The following is a 22,759-nucleotide window of genomic DNA, read 5'->3' as shown; positions in this document are numbered from 1 at the left end:
CCGATCCGGCTCGTCGTGTCTTCCCTTTCTCTCTCTCTCTCTCTCTTTCCCCTTCTCACTCCACCTCTGTCTTTTCGTCCTGCCCGCCAGGACGAGGTATATGCGCTGCACCTGTCGGTACGATCCGGCCTCGGCAAAGAGCGGCGTGTCGTGGTAGCTACAGCCGTTGCCATCGTCGTCGACGACGTCCCCGTTGTCGTCGTCGTGGTCTCATCGTCGTCGCACTCGCCGGTGCTCCCGGTAGCTACCGGAGCGCCGGGCTCCATACCGGTCATGCGTCGCAACTATAATTTGAAATAATTTATAAATCTCCTATTCAATTCAAATTAAGGCTCCACTCTGTCGGATGAATAAAAGATGCGCCATACCGCTCGCTCGTTCTCGACGAGAGAGGAAGGCGGCGGCGGTGGTCGCGAGCTCAATAACGCGCGCGTTGCGGGCAAATGGTGTCCCATTATGCTCGCTCGCGGTAAGTTACGCCACGGGCGGATTGCCTCGAATTCCTTGGGAGAGATTATGATCGGTTCGCGATATATTCGCCGATCGGCCGAGACGCATCAATACAGACGCTGGTGTCTCGTCCAAAACTGTCCACCGATCCGTCCGCTGTGCGGGTGGGACTTTGTATAGGGATCACCAAATCTCGCATCCCTCCGCGTAATCTTTATATTAGGAGTACCCATGTATAATCAAGTATTTTAAAATGAAACATTCAAACGTCTACGCAGAAAAAAGGTACTAGGACCAAGTGAACATAATTACCTGTTTTTCAGCCTCTTAAATTAAGTGATATTTTTATCAGAGTATATTTTAATAGTAGCTTGTATTAAACATTTTATTGAACGCAATAATAACTTGATTTGCAAACGAATTACTAAATGTAAATACAAAATGGATCCGTATTTAAGGGAAATCTATTTACTAGATTTAGGTAATACGTTTTTCCCATTAAAGAAACTCGGTGATTTTAAATTTGGTAAATATTTTCAAGAAATAAATTCTGATATTCTCATTATTACAAATTTAATATTTGTCCCAATTATCCAATTGTTTTAATCGTTTTAATATATACAAATAAATATCTACTTATACGAAGAAAATTATCGTGTATAGTCAATTATATTTCTACTTCTGGTAAATATTTGCCAAGCAGTGTGGGGAGCAGCCATTTTACTTTGATCAAATAAATATTACTTGATCAATAGCACCTTTTTCAGCGTATAGACAAAGCTTTTAGTTTCTAATCAACGATATAACGAAAAAAAAAAACAGCATATTGAGAAAATACTGCTTATACGCAGCTCAAATACAAAGTTACACAGCTCAGGTAGAAATCAATAAGAATGAGACTCTCGTTAATGTTTCAATACACGTGGGCCTGTGTAGTTGACGTGTGAGTACTTTTCCCAAGAAAAAGCAATCTATCGTGGAGCAGCGGTTGAACGAAGAATATAGAGAGACGCGACGCGCTCACCTGACGCGCGAACTCGCGAATTAATCCCCGAAACATCGCCGTCTCCGCTCGATGCGCTCGCGCTCCGGCTTTGCCGTCATATTTCACCGTGAAAAATCCGACGGCTGGTGCAGAGGCTGCTGCCCCTTTTCCCGCGTTGTTATCCGCCGGCGCCAAGAGCCACGGAGGACCGGCGGGTTTCGGGGGTAGACGCGGGGCATTATAAAGCATTACAACGAGTGCTGTTAACGTTCCGTGTCCAATCCGCGCCGTGCTCCAAAATAAAACACGAAATGACGCGACAACGCTTCGCGAGGCTCTCTCTCTCTCTCTCTCTCTCTCTGTCAAATCCATCAGCATCCACCCCCGAATCTATCCTCGCTCTCTCTCTCTCTCTCTCTCTCTCTCTCTCTCGTCCTCCTTCTCCCCACGACCGTGTCTCGCCACCGTATACAGTGGACCGGTGGCACGTTTTTTCCCCTCTTCATCCTCGCGCCGCCAATTGCGCTCTGTGTGTCACCGCTTTTACCATTCAATCTCCCACCGGAAGAGTCCGCTGATATCCGCGCGTGGGATTCGCGCGAGTTTCGCGACGCCGGACATGGTGTAATAATTCGTCCGATAATCGTATAATAATTAAGGGCCAACAGCGCGGTGTCGAATTTCATCGACCGTGTCGAAAGGCACATGCGTGTATTTTTCATCCGACCGTCTGCAGTCGCATTGTCGAGGGGAGGAAACAATCGCCGCTTACGGTTGCTTCACGGAGAGGAAGAATCGCGAGGACTCGATGAGATCCTCCCGACGGGCGACCTTCACGCGTGAAAGAAGTCGCACGCGACGTGGTCCGCGGAGAAAAGCGAGCTGGGAGCTGCGGGTCATACCGGCAATTAGCTCAGGGATAAACGGCTCGGCGCACGTTATCGCACGTTATTTTTCTTCCGCGTCGCGATTTCACGGAGAAAACGTCGAGGATCGCTCGACGACGGGGGCGGAAGCAGGAGGGGGGGGGGGGCTGAAATCAATTTGTNGGGGGGGGGGGGCTGAAATCAATTTGTTCGTATCCGCGATGGGTCGGTCGTTCGCTCGCTCGCGAAGATTGCGTTTTCACCCCGCGACACGAGAAACGACGGCGACTTTCAATTCGTCTTTCCGCCCACCACCCGCGGCGGGACGCGCGCACGGATAAACGGATATACGTTCGCCGCGCGGCGCTTTCTTGTTCCGCCTCGGCGACGCGCGTGAGGACGAGCCGCGCTCGAATTGCAAATCAAATAGAATGCGACCCGCCGCGACGCGGTTACAACGCCGCGCGCGCGCGCGCACGCGCGATGTATGCGCGCTCCGCTCTCTTCTCCGTGTACGCATCCGCCCCTCGCCCCCTTTTCTCTTCCACGCGATGAAAGATGCTGATTCCACCCTTCCGAGAGGGAGGGGAGGAACGCGCGCTAATGGAACTCGACGTAGCGGGTTCGATCGATATCGACGACGTTATCTTAATCCTGACGGTGGAAATATAGTTTTCACGTTTCGGAAAAGTTCCGTTTCCTCTCTACTTTCCCGCGGATTTCTTTGATCTCTCTCGTTGTGTCCCATGGGTCGGCAAAACAATTTCTTTGGACAAATTCACGCGTGTTTGATCAAAACCTGCCACATTTGCTTCTTTACCGTAAAGATGGTAAAAAAATCAAAGAAGTCCGCGAAAAAATTGGAAAGAAAAACGGGTTTGCGATTCGTAAAAGGAAGAATGCAAGAAACCGCGACTTTTACTATTTTTCTCGTAATGTAAACCCGAAATGCCTGCCGACGTTGCCAGCATCAAGATCGGTCGTTCTCGGGGTTAACGGACGCATCATTACTATTTATACCGCAATGTCAACTAATCACTCAATGAGACATTCAGAAGTAATCGGGATTACCGTTTAGCACCTCTCGTAATCTACCGCGACGCTTTCGGCGCGATGGTAGTGGTTCCTCCAACGGTGGCCAACTCTCTCTCTCTCTCTCATCGAAGGCAGCTCGATCCGTAAAACTTTTCGCGGGCGGACGAAAAAATAGCCGTCCCGCGGCGATGGTGTTTCGCGAGAGGCTCCCATGAAAGCGGCCCGGCAGTCGTGTTGCTCTCGGCGAGCCAATCGAGAGTTTATCAAGCGCACTCCGGCGCGCACCGCGGAATATTCGCCGCTCAATTTCGTTTTCCCCCCTGTTTAATCATGGCCCGGGCCCCGGCGAGCGGTGTCGGGGGTGGTTCGCTCGGCCGTTCGCCGGCAACCGTATAGAGGGGTACGATGTGTGGATGTGCCGACGCGAGGAGGGGTTGCTGGGGGGCGGCGGCAATAGCCCCGCTCGGGCCGTCATTTGTCAGGGGCTGTCGCGCCACGAGCGTGTTTCTGTTCCAGCGGCGCAGATAGCGGCCCATCCATAGGCCGTTCATCTTTATTCCTTTATATATAGAGGCTCCTATTCCCCGGCCTCTCTCCTGCTCCCTCTCTCTCTCTTCCTCTCTCGCTCTCTCCCTCGCGTTGCGCGTCTCGCTGCCCGTTCTCCACCCCACACGCCCTACACGATTCCCTCGAACTCATTTAATTACAACAAACAATTTATTAGGTCCATCCAGGATCCGCCCACGGGTATAAAATGGTGGGGAGGGATGGAAGGAGGGAATAGGCCGGAGGGGGATGAGAGAAAGAGAGAGTGAGCACAGGCGCCACTCGTTCGCTGCAAAACGCTCGAGGAGAACGAAAATGTTCGGCACCGGGGGGTGACTACCACCACCAGCAGGCGCGTCTCGCCGGCTGTCATTCTGAGCTTCCGGGGTCGAACGACGCCGCAAATTGAGAAGTAGCTTGGTGGCGGTGACGTAATCTGCTAACGCGGTGTTCCACTTTCCGACGACGCGGAAAGTGCTCTCTTGCTCCTCTCTCTCTCACTCATACAAATACAAATTGCACGTCGTAAGAGAAGAGAAGAGGGAGGGAGAGAGGGAGAGAGAGAAAGCGAAAAAGTGTGAAAACGAGGGAAATGCGGTGCGAACCGTGTTTAAGGGGAAACGAATTGAAAGCTGATCAGGCGGAGATAGGAAAGTGCGGGCGCGCGCGCGTGTTGTGACACCACGCTCGGCAGACGAGAGCGTGAGATTCGGAAACCGACGCGGTCTCCCAGCAATCAGCGAATCGGTTACAACAGAAAACGCGGCATTCCGCTTAGAAAGCGAACGGCCGATAGAGATCGGGGCGCCCCATTGTAGTAAGCTGCCATCGGCGGCGGCGTAATTGAAGCCGCAATTACATCTGCTCCCGGCGACTCGCTCCTTCTTACCCGCATAAATTCAAAATAGAATTCTAATAAAGAATCGCCGGTTCGCGCGCGCACGGTGCGATTCCGCGGCAGTCCCGTGGAAAGTCGACGGGTTTTCCTTCACGCCGGGGAGCGTTGATCGCCGTTTCTTCGCGAGAAAGCGAGACTCGAATTAAAATTAATATCGAGCGTAGGAAGGCACTCGTTCTATGAGAGCGTTGCGTCACGCGAGTTTGCGCGTTAATTAAAATTACTTTCCGACATTTTTATCCCCCCATCCCCGCAGAACTCGTCGCTGTATCACACGTCTGCCCTTACGTAATCGCGCTTTCTGCGACTCGTCGCCACGTGTCGGACCATCCGCCCGCTTCTCCTCCGTCACTTTCGCACGATAATTCACCTGGGTGTGGCTTTCCGCGTGGGTGTGCGACTTCGCCTCGGTGACCTTTGGCCGTTTCCATTCGCGCGTCGGAAAGCACGCTCGCGCGCGCGACGTGCGTAGAGAGAGTGTTACTCTCTGCTTCGTTATCTGCCGCGTCGCTGATAAGATTCGCCAATCTGAAACGCTCGTTCGTCATTCCGCGAGCCGTGAACAGCCACCTCTCCGTTCCAGCCTCGTCGCGCCTTCCGAGCGTTGCGCGAACAACGCAACAACTACGGCGTGATCTATTGTCCCCGAGCGGGTCCTAACTCGTTTCCCCGACTTCCGCGAGCGATTCGTCACACTGGTTTTATTAATGGCAGTCGCCGGTTATCTTAATAGTCTCCCGCGAGCGAATTCAGCCGCCCGACGTGTGACGGCGATCCGTCGAAAGAAGCGGACGTATCGCGACGGTCGATCGCGCACGCGAAGTCACCGCGTTTCGGGGTGGTCCCGGGCTTCGCCCGGGTATCCTCTTCTTGCGACGGTCCACTTCGCATCGCGACCCGCGCGATTTTCCAGCAGGAACGTGGGTCTGCGATTTTTCACTCGTTTTTCATTCGGACGATTCCAAATTCTCTACCAATTTCCCTCCGACTTCTTCCTTATTTCGAATTGAAATTTCACCCGATATTAGCAAATTCTGTCGAGTTGGCGGATAGGAATCGCCCCCTCGGCATCTTGCTGTCCGTTTCGCGCTGAAGTATTATACCTCTCGCGACGAAGTTTCCGGACCGGCGTAGGAAGAAGTCGTCTCTCGGCGATTTCCTCGCTCCTTTATCCAAATCTCGAGTCTTCTTCACCGGCACTTCGGCTACACTTCCGTATCCGATTGCTATCGCGTTGGTACGACGGGGCCAACGCCGTCGACGACGATATTTTATACGCTCGAGAGAGAAAGAGATACTCGCGATGTCTCTCGCATGGCGACGTCGTTCCCTCCCGAAATATTACGCATCTGCTTGGCCGCTCGATGGCTGTCGGTAGGTCGTCGCGTCCCACGTGAACTCCGCTTCATATATGAGAAAAGGACTCTGGACGACTAAGTCGCGGGGGAGGAAGTTTACCCATGACGGTGTCTGCCGAAGGATAGGGCGGAAGCGCCGGGACGATCCTCGCGCCGCTCGACGAGAGGTCGTAAAGACCTTCCCACCTCCGCGGAGCCGTTTCACTCGCTCGCTTCTCGCGCGTCATAAACCATCTCTACGAGTCTCTCTCGTCTACGCGCGCTGGATCTGATATTATTACCCGCGATCCCGTCGTATTATATAAAATATGGCCTTTATATACACACGCCGTAGGCTGTTTCGCTCGCGCACGCCCGCGAAATTGATAAGGGAGCTCGCCCGAGGGAAATGAAAAATGCCGGGTCACCTCGTTCGCGAGAGGCAAAGGGTGATTCCAGCGGTGGGCGAGTGAATCTCTCGAAGGGGATCGTCTTATGCTCGAATTAGCGCCCTCGACGGGCAACAATGGGCAGAAGTGACGATTTTTATCAACGGGGGGGACGTCTTGACTCCCCTCTTCCTTCGAGCCGCAGCTTGGCTGCCTCAAACCTCAGAACTGTTTACAAAACCAATCACGAACTTTTCGGGAAGTCTCCAAACAGGAATCTAACAACTGCTTTCCAAATTGTGAAAATAACCGGCCATTTTCGCACGAGTAACCAGACGGTAGCGTGAATTTTGGTTTGATAATGCGAAAGCTTAACGATTGAATTACCCAAGATGTCGGTGATTGAATTCGAAGCGCGTACGTTTCTCACCCTTTTCCGCACGGCCTTGCTATTTGTCATGTACGGAATTTTTCACACGCAATTAATTATAAGGACGATTGTCGCGGGGAACGACGTATTTGAGGGCACTCACGGGAGAACATCTTCCGTCAACCGAATGTAGGATATAATTAAGGATCGTGTAGCGCGCGGGGACGCGCGTTTGGCAGAAAAACGATGTGTACACTTTGTGCCGGGACGGGATCAATAATTATCGAGGCGCATCGCGGTGAGCTCGGGAAAACGAGTCACGGCGGAGAGTGAGTCATTTGTTTCGCGTTGACTTGCACATTTTCGGTCCGGGGGGGAGGGGGGATAGCCGCGACGTCGCGCAATTTCATTTCATCAAGATAGCCTCGCCGACGCAAACAAAGTGCTCCCAACACGAAGTAATTAATTACGGTGATCTGATTGCGCGCGATTAATCCCGCCGACTTTCGAGCGGATCATTAATTAAGGGTGAATGAGTGTCCCGGGGATGTAGGTACTCCCGAGGACACGCTCATTTATTTGGAATAATTTAGTTTAAATGAGTAAACCGTCCGCGCGTGTGTACGCTCACGTGCGCGCCCAAAGTTCAGGGTCGATATCGCAGGCGCTCGATTTGCATCCGAGATATGATCGATCGTTCTATTCATTCGCCGAGCAATTATTACTTAGCGATATTTATACCCGATTTACATACGGTTTCTCCTTTTTTGCGTGATTGATACACGCCGTTCATCAGCGACCGCGTGCGCGGCTTTTAATTGCTTCGGAAAGCAGCTGCTTCGCCGCACGAAATAATCCGAGAGGAAGAACGCGCCACGGAGCTCCGGCGTGCTTCTTCCCCCCCCCTCTTTTTTTCTTTTCTTTCCCCGTTTCTCTTCTTCCCTACCAGCCCGCCGAGCTTGTCGGTGCAAGCTCTCTCTGGAGAAATTTCTCTACTTTGTACGTAAACAGTGGCGGAATGTAATTATTATTCGGTACAGCGCGCGGGTGGGCAGGCAGGCGAGTAGGCAGATTGGTAGGTTTTCTTCGTCGGTCCCTCGTAACTCCGTGCTCGCGGCGAGACTCTCGTCGAGCTTTTTTTATTTATACGGCTCATTGCGCGCCTCTCTCCTCGCGGTGTTACTTGAATCAAGCGGTTCTCTCGCCGGGTTTTCCGCCACCCTCGCGAATCCAATTATTCTGTACTCCTTGCCGAAGAAAAAGCGCGCGGCGAAGGCCGTCGTCGCGCGCGCTTTATGCCTCTCCGGCGGCCGCGTTACCGCCGCCTCCCGGCTTTTACCGCTCCGCCGGTTCGTGTTCGCATTCACGAGCTTCGCCCCGAGGTAAAGCGTCGCTTAAAATGCGGCAACGTTAGCGGATGTTTTAATTTGTTTGCGCCGCTGCGAGCTAAACCGCGTAACCGGCGCACTCTGTTGCGCATAAAAAAGCCCCCGCGATCCCGGCCCAATCTCCGAGGAATTCCTACTTTGTTATTTAATTATACGATCACGACTTCCGCTGTATTCCGCGTTTTGATTACGAAGAGGGAGGGGGGGGGGGAGTTCAGCCTTCTCTGTCTCCCTTTCTCACCGGGCAGCGCGCGAGCGAGCGTGATTTCGCCGTTCCCCACACCTGGCAACCTTTGTCCATAAGATCAAGCGCTTTAATAACATGATTCAAGGAGCGGCAGCGGTCGGTACATTAAGGTCAGGTGGGTCGAGGTATATAAAGATAATAGCCCGCCACCGACCGACCGACCGACCGACCGATCGATCGCCAATAGGTCTCGATAGATCGTAATACTCGCCGTTGGCTCAGCTTGCGAGGTACGCGCGACCGATTCCACCGAAAGTTGCACGGAGCGTCGGTCCAATCGTTACGTAATAGCCGAGCTAATGAAGAAAGCGCTCAATCACTCGGAAATAATCGAGAGCAGAGCCCTGTAATAAGAGTTTGGACACGTGATTGACAACATGTTTGGGCAAGCTTCCGCTCGGGATGGTATCAATGGTTGTTTTCCAGCAAGAGACGAAAGCTGACAGAAATTCCATCATCTGTTATCTCAGGTGCTCTGATCGAACCGGCGAGAGCCGGTAAAATCGTCGTGAAACCGGCGAGAAACGTCGACCTCGGTGGAACGTCTCGAGCGGATCTCTCGGGCTGGACGCCGGCGGGCGTTTAATTTTCGCCGGCATCATCGTGACGCGGGCATCGTCACGTCGCGGCGACGAGAAATCTGTCCACCACCGCCACCACCACGTTTAATGATGAGACCGACGGGCGCAGCGATCGGCGATCTTTCTCGCGCACGCGGGCGCACACCGCGGCCGGGTCAGGCGGGTCGCGGCGCGTAAAAATAATAATCAATCGAACGACCGATAAGTGAGAGCTCGGCAATTACGCGGTGGCGGCGGTGCCTGTGCTGCGGTTTGGCCTCGACCAAAGCCTCGGCGCGAGAAGGGAGAAGAGAGGGGCCTCCGAGAGAACTTCCTTCTACTGCCTTTAATTCGCCTCCATCTCCTCTCGCGCCACCCCCTCCGCGCGCGCGCGCGCGCTATCATAACGTAACAACGCGAGACTCCCTCGCTTTATTATTAAAAGTTAAAATTCCGCTGGGAGCCGGAGCGATCTTGCGGCGAGAGAGCCTCTCTACAGGTACTCTCCCATCCTCCCGATCCTCCCCTCCCCTCCTCGCCTTGTCTTCGCTTCTTGGCTCTTTCTCTCTCGATTCCGGTGTCCTGTCCGCGTCCCTCTCTCGCTCCTTTCTTCTTCCTCTCCTCTCGTTCTATCTCTCTCTCTCTCTCCCTCCCTCTCTCTCCTTCTTTATCCTTCGCTTCTCGGCTCCCTCGATTCGCGGTCTTCTCGTTGCCTTTTTTCCCTCTGTAAACTCGTACAAACGTTTATTGGCGCGATACTCTGTGTTCATAACGGCCGCTGGTAGCAATCGCGCGTATAACTCTCCCGCGTTCTCGGCGCATCCCCCATGGATAATCGTATTACCGTCTATCTTGTAACACCGCATCGAGATGTCGAATCGAGATTCGAAACACGCCGCTCTCTTGTCTTCCGCGTTTTACCTGCGGAACGATGTTGCCTCTCTCTCTCTCTCTCTCTCTCTCTTCGCGTCGAGAGCTTTCTCGCGGTCGGCGCTGGAAACGCCGGCTTCTTCTCGCTCGTACGTCATGCTTCGACACGTACAGGCGTGCCGTTGTCCTGGGAATTAAGAAATTAGAGAATCGCCGGGCTGGCATCGGGCTTTTCATTCGAGGCAAAAATTCGAGCCGCTCGCTGCACCGACTTTCATCGGTGCCGAGATTTCACCGGGCCGCCGATATGTTGTGTTCGCCGGCTGCGGCCTCACCGGCGATTTCGCTCGCGTTTCGACAACGAGTTTTTCTCGCCGGGCCGCTTGACAACCGGTATTGTCGGAAGGTGGTAAAACTGTCCACCGAAGAGTAAAGAGAACGCAACACGCCCGTGTGTATTCACGCGTGTGTGGGCCCGTGCATGTGCGTATATGTGTGTACGTGTGCGTGAGTTACGCGGAACGTCTCGCCGAATTGCCATTTACTCACCGACTGATTGAAACGCGCTAACTGTGCGCCGACGTCGTCGTTGCGCGGCGTTTAAACGAAGCGGCGGTCAGCCGCAAAATTTTCCGCGGGATCGTTGCGCGGGAAAATACGGGAGTGTGTGTTAGGACGAAAGAGGGGAAAAACGGGATCGCGGGGCGGAGAAGGAAGATGTATCGCCAGACGAATGTGAGGGAGGAACGAAGTATCGTTGAGGAGGAGAGTGCAGTGAAATTAGGATGGATGTTTCGTCGAGGTTTTTGCGAAATTTAGCGCGCGCACGCGCGTATAAAGAAGAAAATCATCGACATATCGCTTGTACAGATGCCGATTGTGCGAGGAAGAAAGGAGCCGGATTTCTTCGCTCTCCCCTCCTCTCGTATCTCGACGGAGTGTCGTCTGCGAGGAATAAACCGCTCCGGGGAATGTCGATCGGGGCGAGGGATATTTTTGCCCGCGCGCTCTACCCGTCGTTCCTTCCCCCCCTTTTCCTCTCCCTTACGGTTAACGACGCGGTAACCCTTTTGGCGGGCGACGACGGACGCGGGAATAATCCGACGGACGGCGGTTCGCGCGATTACGTATTATGCTAAACACGCGAGAATGGCTTTTTAAATGGAACATCTACATTTATGTAGTGAACGGAGCGTCCTCGGCCCCATGGCCGCCCTCCTGGAACGGAGGGCAGCGGCGAATTAAATGCAATTTTCGTCCACCGAGGCATGCATAACAAATTGTCGAACGTCTTTATACTTAGAAGCTGCGCGACATTATGCACGTAGCACGGGGGCAGGAGAGGTGGGCGCGTTATTTCGTCGCATGGCCGATTACAATCCGATTATTATGCCCGCATAATGTCCACTGTCCTCTCCCCCCCCCCTGGCCCCGTGTAAGCACGTAGTCACTCACCTGGGCGCGTACCAGCGACGGGCGAGCGGAATTTCTAAACGAACGCAATTTAAAAAGGAACAATAAGGCAGAAACTGGCTACCGGGGAGAGAATATCGGCGGTTCTGCCGCCGCCGCTGCTACGCTCGATCCTTAAAATTGAAAATTAAACGTTTCGTAGCGCACAGTGAATTTTGAATAGCATGTCTGACCTGTACGTTCACGCTTTTTCTGTTTCATGCGCTGGCCCAGGATCCGACTTCCGTGAGTATGGGTCATTAAGTGCCGCCAAATGCTGCTAAGTAATGGGTTCCGCGGGCCCGAGAAAACCGACGATGGCCGGCGATTAATTGCGGAGCGCGGTTCTCCGCGAGAGAGAACGCACGGGAGAATTCGCGAGCCGCGCGTCCCGGGAAGCGCTTCGCCCGTATCAACGTGCATGTAGTTTACATTGCTAATCGGCAAAAGGTATGCCGTTGCGAAGGCGCGGCGGGAATCCCGGCGGTAACACCCCGTAACGGCGGAAATTTTATAAAATCGCGCCGCCGCGTGATTCGCACGGCGGATACCCCGGCCGATCGCTCGCTTATTATCAACCGTTGTGGATTTTCCCTGTTTCATGCACGCCCGGGCTCGGCGCTGGATCGACGTGGGATATCGTCGCACATGCGAACAGGGCGTGAGTACACCTCCCTTGATTCTCTTTCCGCTCGGTCTCTTCTCGTTCTCTTCAAATTTCCCGGAACGAATTTCCCCACTCGATGCGCGCGCGCTCACTCGAGTTTACCGCCCCTCGGAATTACGAAGGTGAATGAAGTGAATTTTGCGAAATTAATTAGCGCGAACGGAAGCCACGGAAGCGGCAGCCTGGAGAGTGAATGTTCCGCTCGGTCAGAGTGAATTTGTTCCGGCGGGCGAAAATATCGCTCGAGTTTAAGCGAGAAGTCTCGCAGCTTCGAGTTACTCCACCGGCATTATTTCACCTTTCGAGTGGGATTTCGCTCGGAGAAATTCGAAGAGTGACGATATCAAGTACACAGCGTGAGATTACCGCCTTTCCGCGTTTATCGGCAGAATTTTACACGCCGACACGCGTTTCGTAAGTTTCGCCCAAGCACCGTTGCATCGAAAGACACACGCGCGGGGTTCTCGATACACCGCGGCCACGACGATTATTATTCCATTTCTACCCCGTGGTAATGAGCGAGGAGCGACGGGGACCGGTACCTAATTAATTGAAGTAATAACGATGCTCGCAACGCACGAAATGCGAATTAAGTATATACCGAGTTCGCAAATTATCGGTTTTAACTTCGGCCCGCTCGTATCCGTGCCTCATTGATTGTACGTATGATGTAATGATTCCCTTTGGCCTCAGCACGGATCTCCTACCCGTGGACCGCGAAAAAAACCCAAATATACGCTCGTGGGAACAAGGAATCCGTAAATACGCTCGATTATCGGCGAAAACGAGAGAAAGAAAGAGAGAGAGAGAGACCGGAGTCATGATTCCGGCACATTTACGACGACCACGAGACGTCGGTCGGTCTGTCGGTCGTTCCCCGTGCCGGCGGCGCGTTCGTCCCGATAAATCGGAAAGGGGCCCCGCGAGAGCAGCCCGGGCCCCGAATACGAAATGACGGGACGGATAACTGACGTCTCTATAGTAGTAAAACTGCGACCGTGGCGACGGGGGTCCGCAGACGTCGTCGGAGACATCCGACGCCGCAGGCGGCCATTGTCTCAGAGGGGTCCCAAGGGCGAGGCCACGAAGAAGGGCCAACCCCGGCTGACACGCACGAGGGGGTCGTAGCACCCCGTCGCGGCCCTCACGGAATTAATAACCAAAATTCGAGTATATCCCCAGCAATCTCTCTTTCTCTCTTCTTCTCTCTCCCCTTCTTTCTCTCGCCGGGAGTTATCACTACGCGCCCACTTGACCGGCCTTCCGCCATGGGCCCTACGATGGGGCCTCACGACGGCGGCGATCCGAGTGTCGCACACCCACGCGAAAAACGCCGACTCGGGCTCTCGAAGCCGCTCGAAGTGAGTTATAACCGAGGACCGGCGAAATTTCTTTTTTACGCTGTGAGTTACTCGGGATATACGCGTCGGGGCGCGTTTAGAGCGAACCGGAGGTCACTTTGTCGCGGTTGACTCCGCATCCTCGTCGTGCCGCCGACGTCGTAAATCCAGCGCGCGCGCGATGGAATTATCCGGACGGGATCGGCAAGGTGTACGTCCCGGAGGAAATCTCGGCGTTCCCTCCGCCGCGGGGAATCCACGCGAACCTTTCCCGCAGGCATTTTTCCAGATTTTGCCCGCATCAGCATAGATCGGAGCGTCCAAAGTTGTCCCACAATTTCGTCCCGCAAATTATCCCACCGCGGTACCAATCCCGCTCTTATTTTATCCCAGACATGGGACGAAGCCTCTTTTCCGTGGCGCTGATTGGCTGCCGTTTGCTTCATCGTCAGAATCGAGTGACAGTTTGACCGAATATCAGGTTAGGAGGCTGAAGCTTGGTCTAGAATGTGCTCTTTGCGTATCGTTTCTTGCTAGCTTTCTTCCGTAGGAACTTATATTTACTCATGGAAAAGAGGTAGAGACGCGACTAGATCCCAGGAAATTTTCCACACAGCCTCTGCTCTCTGCCGTTATTCGCGGAGCCGACCGACAGATCGTCACTCTCGGCGTCCCTCGAAATTTCCGCGCGCTATTCGTCCTTCTCCCTCTTTTCTTTTTTCCCGCTCGGCAATCACGTAGGTGTGGATCGCGAGCGGCGCTATATAAGCGGGCAATTAAAAGCGTGCAGCGGGGACATTTATGTTGGCACTAACTGCCCGTTAAGACGGGGGAACCACCTAACCGTGGAAGGTGTAATTGGCCGACAGGCTGAACCTGCAGCTCGTAAAAGCGCAGCGGGCGTGCCTCGTCATCCCGTAGTTTTCCCGGCGCGGCGTTTACTAATATCGCGTCTCGCGTTTCGAATTCCCGCCTCGTGCCGCCGTCGATTTCATCGGTGAACGAGTCGGGCGAGCAACGGGTAGAATCCACCGCGCTGCCGGTACGCGATCAACGACAATCGTCATATGTGAAAAGGAAAGAAAAAACGGAAGCCCGAGACGGAGGGAATCGTATTAATTAGGATAATTAAAAAGTAACTGTTCCTACCATCGTTCGTTAATTACGAAACCTGCCGGGGAAACAGGGAACTAATCGTAAACAAATTTAAAAGTATATACCGGAACAACTGGTCTGCCCGCCGTCTTGTCTCGATCTTAACGTTCTCATCAAACGCATAATGGGCGGCACGGTTAGATAAGCCCGGGAGGCAGGCACGTCTGGACGTTGAAAAAGCGAGTTGTTATTACTACGGTTATTAATGCAGATCCGCCGGCGGATAATGTAATTGTACTACAACGTAGTCAGCAAGTATAATTTTCATTGCGTTAAGCCGCGATTACCGCATCCGAATGTTCCTTCGAATCGGCGTCGCGTGTAACGAGCTCGGATGTAATACGCCGTGTCGAAATAAAACGTCCCAATTTGTCCAATCAAAGCGAGACCAGCCGAAAGTTTGATTCCAAACGTGAACTCTGCGTCTTACATCTTACATGGAATTTGATACGCACCAATGGAAAATTTCCAAATACAACATTACACAGGCCGTCGTGCCTCAGGTGCCAAAAGTTGATACTTATTGCTGTTTTAGTGAAATCTCGAGAACGTCCAATGTATTTATCTAATCTAGCATGAAGCATATCTCGTAAATGCTGTTATTTACATCTAATAATACTCACTTAGACCACGAGTCGGATCTCGTTAACATCTTTCGACGCTTTTTCTGCCTAATCACGTTATTGCACAGAATCTAAATTTAAATCTGCATCACCACCGAGGCTCCCAACGCCAAAAGAAAAAGAAACAGAGATTATGAGAATATAAATATGTTAATTGCTTTATCCACTTAATCTTCATTAGAATAACATTTGCCTATGTGGCATACCCTATCCGAAGTTGAATAAGTTATATAATTAATACATTGTTCATTGAAACCAAGAATGAAGATTTAACTCGTAAGTGGGCGCGTGACTTTTTCGATGAATAAAACCGTTGCCGTTTGCAGCTGAGATTCTCGAATATTATCGACGCTACTTCGCTAAATCCAAGAATAAACGATGGGATTAAATTGCCGAAAGTTCGAATGTTGCAGACAAGAACGAAACGGAGAAAACATTCGTTTGTTCATGTCAGTTTGACCCCCACGCGTCCGCTTACGGATTACTGCAGGTGTAAGATTGAAATCATTGAATATGAAACAATGTGGAAATTAAAAAATGTCGAGTCACAAAATGAAAATTACAAATATATAAATATTTAAAAAATCCTCGAATAAAAACACTTCGGGTCTCGACGCGAGGGAAACGGCAATAAGTGAGGGCCTGCGGCATCAAAGTAGAACCCGATAGCCCGTACACCGTGGTACACCTGGAAAATCCGCCGTTGATTCTTCAAGTTCGACGGAGTTCGCGGAACTAATGAGAAACCGAAGCTCCGGCTCAGGGAAGCGCGAACGTCTCTCTCAGCGTATTCTCACCGAGCTCACGTCGCGCGCGTTCGTGCCTTTCGATCCGCCTCGAATGCGTTGCGAGGAGAGAAAAAAGCCGGCCGATTCCCGATTTGACTATAAAAAGCGTTACGCTCATTTCGCGATCGCGATCGCGAGATAGCGCGCCTTCGGCCATAAGCAGTGTCATTAACATAGATCTAACGTAGGATAACGTAATTGCGCTACAATGTAGCACCGGCCAGACGATATACGCGGCGTCGGTGTGCGTCGGTGTGCCCTAAGAAGTGCCCGAGCTACGTGCGAAAGGGAGGCGCGCGGCTTACATTTTATTATTAGTACGCACGTACGCTCGTTACGCTACCGTACCTACGAAGACGCGCATTCCCGGCGATCCATTTCTCCCTCTGTCTCCCCTTTATCCCCCTTCTCCATCTCCTTCTCCCTCTCTCGCGGCTTCGATTAAAATGCCAGACGTCGGTACGAAAGAGAGAGAGAGAGAGAGAGATTCGCCGTGATACGCGATATTGTTACGCGTGTAACTGTCCGGATCCGTGACGGAGTCACGCGATATGCATTATGCACGCACGTAACGCTGCGCACCGGCAGACGCGTTTCCGCAATCAGTCCCACGATGCGCCGACGGTGACGACTCTCGCGCGCTCGTTCGCGCTTTGTGAGAAACCGAGCGGATTCTCCTACAATCGCGGCACCGGTTTGCATTTTCGCGATCGGAGCACGCGGAAAAGAAGGACGCGCTCGCGTCTCTCTCTCTCCCCGCGAGAGACTGAATGCATTATTAATATAACTCCCCCCCCCCCCTTTCCGCGCGCAGAGAAAACCTCGGGTTAAATGACGCGCGAGCGCGTTAATTACACCATCGCCGCGTCATTATTTTCGACGACTGCGATGCCACCGCCGGTGCAATTCAGCGCGCGCATCTTACATAAAGGCAATCTAAGCGCACTATCGTGATACTCACGTACGCGCGAGGATGGCGCGTATCTATCGAAGCTACCGTGTTTAGAACGAGAATACTGCCATTTCGCGTGTGATGTAACCGGTATATACAAGGTGGGCGATTACGAGTCGTTCGCCTGTTTTTATCTGATTTTTTCCCGGAAGGAACGTTACTCTTTAGTTATTCTTCGCCTTTTTTTTTCGTTTTCTTCGTTATTTTTCTTTTTCTATATTCCTCGCGTTCCTCTCAATATTATTATTATTGTTGTTATCATTATCTTCGTCATGCTCGTTGTTCTTCGCGCTTCCCGAGTCGAAATTTTAGTTCCACGTTAAGTCTTCATTATGTCTTCTATTGTGCTCCTTGGATGCTACGAGTGAGAAGTTGCTTTCATTTTCTCCATTTGAAAACTTAAAACCGAGTAGAGTTAACGTAAAACCAAAACTTTGATTCCGGGTATTTGTTCGTAATTTTTCTTCTTCTTCAATCGAGGATTCAATCATGTGCCTTTTATTTCTCCGCGTTTTTTTCGTTATTCTCGTTATTCTTCGCGTTTTTGCCCGCGAACGCGAATTCAGACGGGAGAATCGTGTGCTCGAAGAGAAATTGACAGATCGGGGGCGATTTATTTTCGCGAACTCGCAGGAGAGAGGTCCGAGTGGCGTGAATTCCTTCGCACCCTGTAGAGCCGGCGGTAGAGAAGAACGTATCAGCGAGGCAGGCTCGAAGTTGGGTCTCTCCTCTCGCGTTGCTCTTCGCTCACTCAATTTCACAGACGACGTCGGTGTATACGGTGAAAACTAATCGTGGGACGAATCCGGCGCGCTCGCTTTCCCTTTCGCTCGCTTGGCGCGATGAATTTAACATCTCGCTTTTTTTCTCTCCGGCGCGGTATTGTCCGCGGTTTAATGAAGGGACGCGAGCGCGCTCCTTCCTCGCGCAAGAAGAAGAGCGCGCTGCTCGGAGCGACTTTCACTGCGCGGACTCGTCAGCCACCTGTCGCGAACCGACGAACCGGCCGGCCGGTCGGTCGATCGGCCAGGCGAGCGAAAAAATGTCGCGATGTCGCGATTCGCGATGCACCTTCGGCGACGACGATGCCGGCGGATCTCGCCGATTCCGCTGCCGCACTGCTTCATTTGCGACAGCTGCATTACCCCTATGCGTCGCGCCATTACTTTTATTAGCATAATGACAGGCGAACAACTCAATTTGCATGGAAAATCACACAGCCTTTTAACGAAGTTTGCCCGCGGATCTGCGACCGGGTCGTTCTATGGATGTACATATGTTTATATATCTACACACGCGTATATATATGTATGCAGTTTTATATATTTTACATTTCTTGAACTTAATTTTAGGTTAGAGTGACGGTATTTTCATTCGTTTAGAATGATTTCTCACTCCAAACGAGCGAAAACTCACTCCAAGCGAGTGAAGATACTGCTACTTCAACCTCGAATTCATTCCAAGAAATTTCAAGAACATATATCTATATATTAGTCATTTTGCACTACCTGGATGCCTGAGTTTTTCAGTAGCTGAGCATACGGCTAATTTCAGACGTTATTATTATCTGTTATCGTCAGAGAATCAATAATTTGTAACGTCTGAAAATTCACCGTACACTCAGTTACTGAGAGACTCGAGTACTTCGCCGGTCGAAATTGACAGCGCTATTTACATCGCATGTGCGTGTGTATTTGCAATATTAATATATTTCGTTATATATATATAACATTGAGGGGGTTTTCGGGACGCGACGGAGCGAGGTCTGCTAGTTCGTGGCGAATACCTTCCTCGGGAGATACCGCGCGTTCTCTTCGCGCTGGATAATTCCGTATCATCATCGAAATTGCCGTCGATCGTCGTCCTTCTCGTCTCGTCCACCGCTTGATTGAGAGTAGTCGAGGCATCGTTTGCCACCGCACCTGATCCAATCGTCCATTCGATAATTGGCGCCGGTAATGAGACGCGGAATTACCTGCTGGTCGTTCAGGCAAATTTTTGCGGCGTAAAAAGAGAGACGGTCGCAAAAAGGAGAAAAAAAAGGGAGGAGGTAAGGAAGAGGGACGTCTTCTTGCCTCTAAAAGAAATAAAGGGACAAGTAATATATCCCCCCCGGCATCGCCCGCGGCCGAGACTTTGGGTAGTTTCGCGAAGTTACTTCACCCCTTCGCTTCGAGTTTGCCCCCGGTTCTCCGACGGGCGCGTCGCGCGACCCGCAGCTGTCTAAAAAAATGAAGATAAATGTGAAATGATGTTCGAGGCGTGTAATGATGATTATCGCTCGATTACTTATCGCCGGTTGCCCGACTCGATGAATGCTCTGCCCGGCAAAGTCCTACGATCGATTACTTTTAATAAGGAAGCACACGGGCTTATCAACGCCCTATCAACGCGTTAAACTTCGTGCGTCTCTCAAGATACCGTCTTAACGACCGCAAATACGCGCCCTAATGCAATTTTTCTTTTCCTCCCGGCAAACGTTATTTCACGCTCGTGATATCGGCTATGGTATTATGGAAATCGACCTGAGTGAAGATTAACGTCATTATTTCGTTAACTCGCCTCGGCGTAAACGCGCACGCGCCTGGGTCCGTCTGCGTTGTCGAAAATACAACAAGCCCGAAATTGAATGAGAAAAGTTCTGCGTGAAGATTTCCTCGGACTTTTCAACGTTCAGATTCCGATTAGAATATCCAAAATAGCCCCATACGTGATCTCATTATTATTAGGAATGCGATTAAGAATCCTATTCTTATCCCAAACATGGGACTGGCGAAGCACGTGTTCCCATCGCGCGATGCTTTCAACGATCATGCAAAATAGCCCCGTCTTAATACTCGCGGTGCGCTTCCCGCGGTTATCCCGATCACTTACTTGCCCCAACCCGGTGATTGACAAGCTATAAAGATCGGCTTTATCAGGAGGGCCTGATTTCATGCGTCGGTCGTTAGCTCGACGTTCGCTACGTCGTTGTCTCGCCGTGGTTTCGCGACGACGTCGATGATTAACGGGGCCGGCCGACCGGGGCTCGATTTTGGCGCCGAGCCCAGTAAAGCGCGATTACGAGGATCGGGCCGCGATCTCGCCGGACGACGATACGGATCTGGCGAAATATTATGTAAATAGAGGCGTGCGTTAAGACGCGATCTAAAGCCCGCCTCTGCCTACCTGGGCTCCTTGCCTGCCTGCCCGGAGATACCGGCTGGATATAAAAGAAGCATAAAGTAACATTTAGCGCGCGCGCTTAAGCGAAATTGCTGTAATCCCCGGCGAGGCGAGGCGCAGGGGGCGAGAAGAAGAAGAATCGCGCGCGGGTTAAGGGCTGCGCCAGGAAGAGCGGCCGAGAAAGAGAGGGAGAGAGGGGGCATTAACATACCGATTTACATAATGCGTATAATTCGAGCAATTATGAAGGGAAATATACACAATTTAATATAATGGCGGATGTTTAGAGCCGGCGCTATATCTACCGCGGGAGATCTCTCCGGTGTGTGCGAGCGACTAGAGACGAACCCTCTCGCAAAGCGTTACGCATATGTAGGGGCATCCACGAAGGATAGAGAGAGAGAGAGAGACGGGGGTGAATAAGCGCCACCGATAGTTTAGCCGATAGTTGTGACGGCAGGTGCGACTATACGCGACGTCGCGGACGATCGGTGTTCGCGATTGAACTCGATAGTGATTCGAAACGCCGTTCGGCCCGGTTGATGGACGAAACGAGACGAAGGGTGCGGCCGGACGAATGGTTAATTATCGAGCTACGAAGTCGTTGCTACGAAGAAGAAGGCGCACCGAAGACACTCGCCGGACGGACGGGGTCCGTTCGCGAGGTGTCTCTCCCGGTGGACAGGAAGTGAGATAACGCGCAACGAGACGACATTTCAAAATTACAGAGCGCGTTTCAGTGATAAAAGGGCACCTGGTGGTAGATGCGTTATCTGCTGAGGTATTTACATGCCACATCTAACATCGTTATCCGCCGCTATAATCGCTCGTGTTCGACTTTGAATAATAGCATTATAAAGGCGTGTTTCACCCGCTTCTCGCCACGCTCTCGCGGTATCTCTCTCTCTCTCTCTCTCTCTCTCTCTCTCTTTTTTTCTCCCTCTTTACGAAAGTACACGTCGTGATTGCGTCTGATTTTCTTTTCTTCTTTCCTTATGACACGGTGTCTCGATCGCGCGAACGACGATTACGCGGTTGGAGAATTTCCCGGCGGAGCTGCGCAGCGATGAATCGTTCGTACGTTTTTTTTTTTTTTTTTAGATTGTCTATAATCGCGATATAAAATGAAAGTATGATATCGGAGGCGAAATTTTAGTTGAGCCGTCGGGTGGAGGAAACGGCAGTAACTTTCCATTCGTAAACGGAGAAAAAGAATCCTGTGGATTTAATCAGATTGAATTGCTTTAATTGGAACAAATTTGCCCTTTGGAATAGAACGAACTTTGTTTTCTCCAAGAATAAACGTCCTCATGTCAAATGACATATTTCTTCCAGCGATAAATGATTTGAAAGAAATATTTGCTTCGGTGGAACGGTATTAAATGTATAATGAAATCAAATTTTTATTGAAAATCAAATGTTGTTTCCTCTAAATAATATCGTTTCTTCTACCAAACAACACGATTCACTTTAGTGGAACATTTTCAAAAATAATGATGTTTGATATTAAATTACTTTATTTATATTAAGCAGACCCACGTCAAACAGGTATACTAAATCCAAAGAAACCTTTTCCTTTGTGTAGCGTCAAAGAAGCACAATAAATGCTCCTTTGAAGACTCAACGTAAAACTAACTGGACTTAATATAGAATTAAAACGTCGACACGAATATTTTCGGATTTGCGGATGAAAAGTTCAGTTCGTTCCGTGAAATCTCGCGTGATCAATACGATTATCAAGCGACGACGACGATCGGGGGTCGTCGCGAGATGAAAAATAGCGTGAGAATTAATCGTAAAGATATTCGAGAAAACGTGACTGATGAATCGCCGGGCTCTTCAGCTTCGGGAAGGCGCCTAAAAGGTTAGTCCCTAATGACGAAGCGTCTTCGCGCCTGCCTTTTACCCAGCCGGACATTGATTGATATGGCCGGCATTGCTAACATATTTTAATTTATGTTTTCACACGACGAACATGAATTTTCCCGGGTTAACCGGCGCATTCCCCGTTCGAGCTGTCAGACGGTAACGCTGTAATTATGTTGAAAATATCGCGAGAGATCAACTTTTTCATTGCTGGTGAATAAAAATGCAGAAAATATAAAGCGATGTGCTCACCTATATAGTAGCTTTTTAACGATGCGCATAATGAATGGCTGCACACGAGCTACGCACGCACCGCCGAATGCTTCGCGGCTCTCGCTTCGCGCTTCTTGTCACGTTTCCCTAAACGTGCTCCTATAAAACACACGACCCTGATATTTATGTTTTTAATGCGGCAAGTTGATTTAATAGTCTCTTTAATCGCGCCGTATCCCCCTCGCAACAGCTCACCAACGCTCGCTTCCGCCGCGGCGAAATTGAAAACTGATTCGCCAACGACACGACGAGAATTTCTATCTCGTGATCTGCGTTGTTAAATTATTATTATTAATGTGTCACTAATGCGTAATTTATTCCGCGCTCTGGGACATCCGTTTCGAGCGCAGTTTGCAGAATATGATAATGAAGTACAATACTTCATGGTTTCCACAAAGCGAGCGCATATATTTCAGATATCAGATTGAGAAAGATGCGAAAGTATCAGGTGCAGTATCTTGAAAGAGATAAATGCCGTGGTACGTGTCAGAAAGAAATAGATTGGCACTGAACTGGGAGCACCGCCAGCACACGCCC

At 51.1% G+C, this 22,759-nt stretch overlaps 1 protein-coding gene across 4 annotated transcripts in view; it reads left to right on the top strand.

Moving 5' to 3' along the window:
• Positions 1–22,759, top strand: part of LOC106748415 (ankyrin repeat domain-containing protein SOWAHB) — a 134,865-nt gene that overhangs the window by 68,631 nt on the left and 43,475 nt on the right. For all 4 annotated transcript variants that reach the window (XM_014626891.1, XM_014626889.1, XM_014626888.1 and 1 more), the window contains exon 8: positions 11,628–11,638. In XM_014626891.1, the coding sequence (XP_014482377.1) occupies positions 11,628–11,638 (11 nt within the window). The remainder of the gene's footprint in view (positions 1–11,627; positions 11,639–22,759) is intronic.

Source organism: Dinoponera quadriceps, unplaced genomic scaffold (genome assembly GCF_001313825.1).
Source record: "Dinoponera quadriceps isolate SergipeBrazil2010 unplaced genomic scaffold, ASM131382v1 scaffold2183, whole genome shotgun sequence".
NCBI classification, from domain to species: Eukaryota; Metazoa; Arthropoda; class Insecta; order Hymenoptera; family Formicidae; genus Dinoponera; species Dinoponera quadriceps.
The sequence above is the reverse complement of the archived record's forward strand: the minus strand, read 5'-3'. Positions and strand labels throughout refer to the sequence as shown.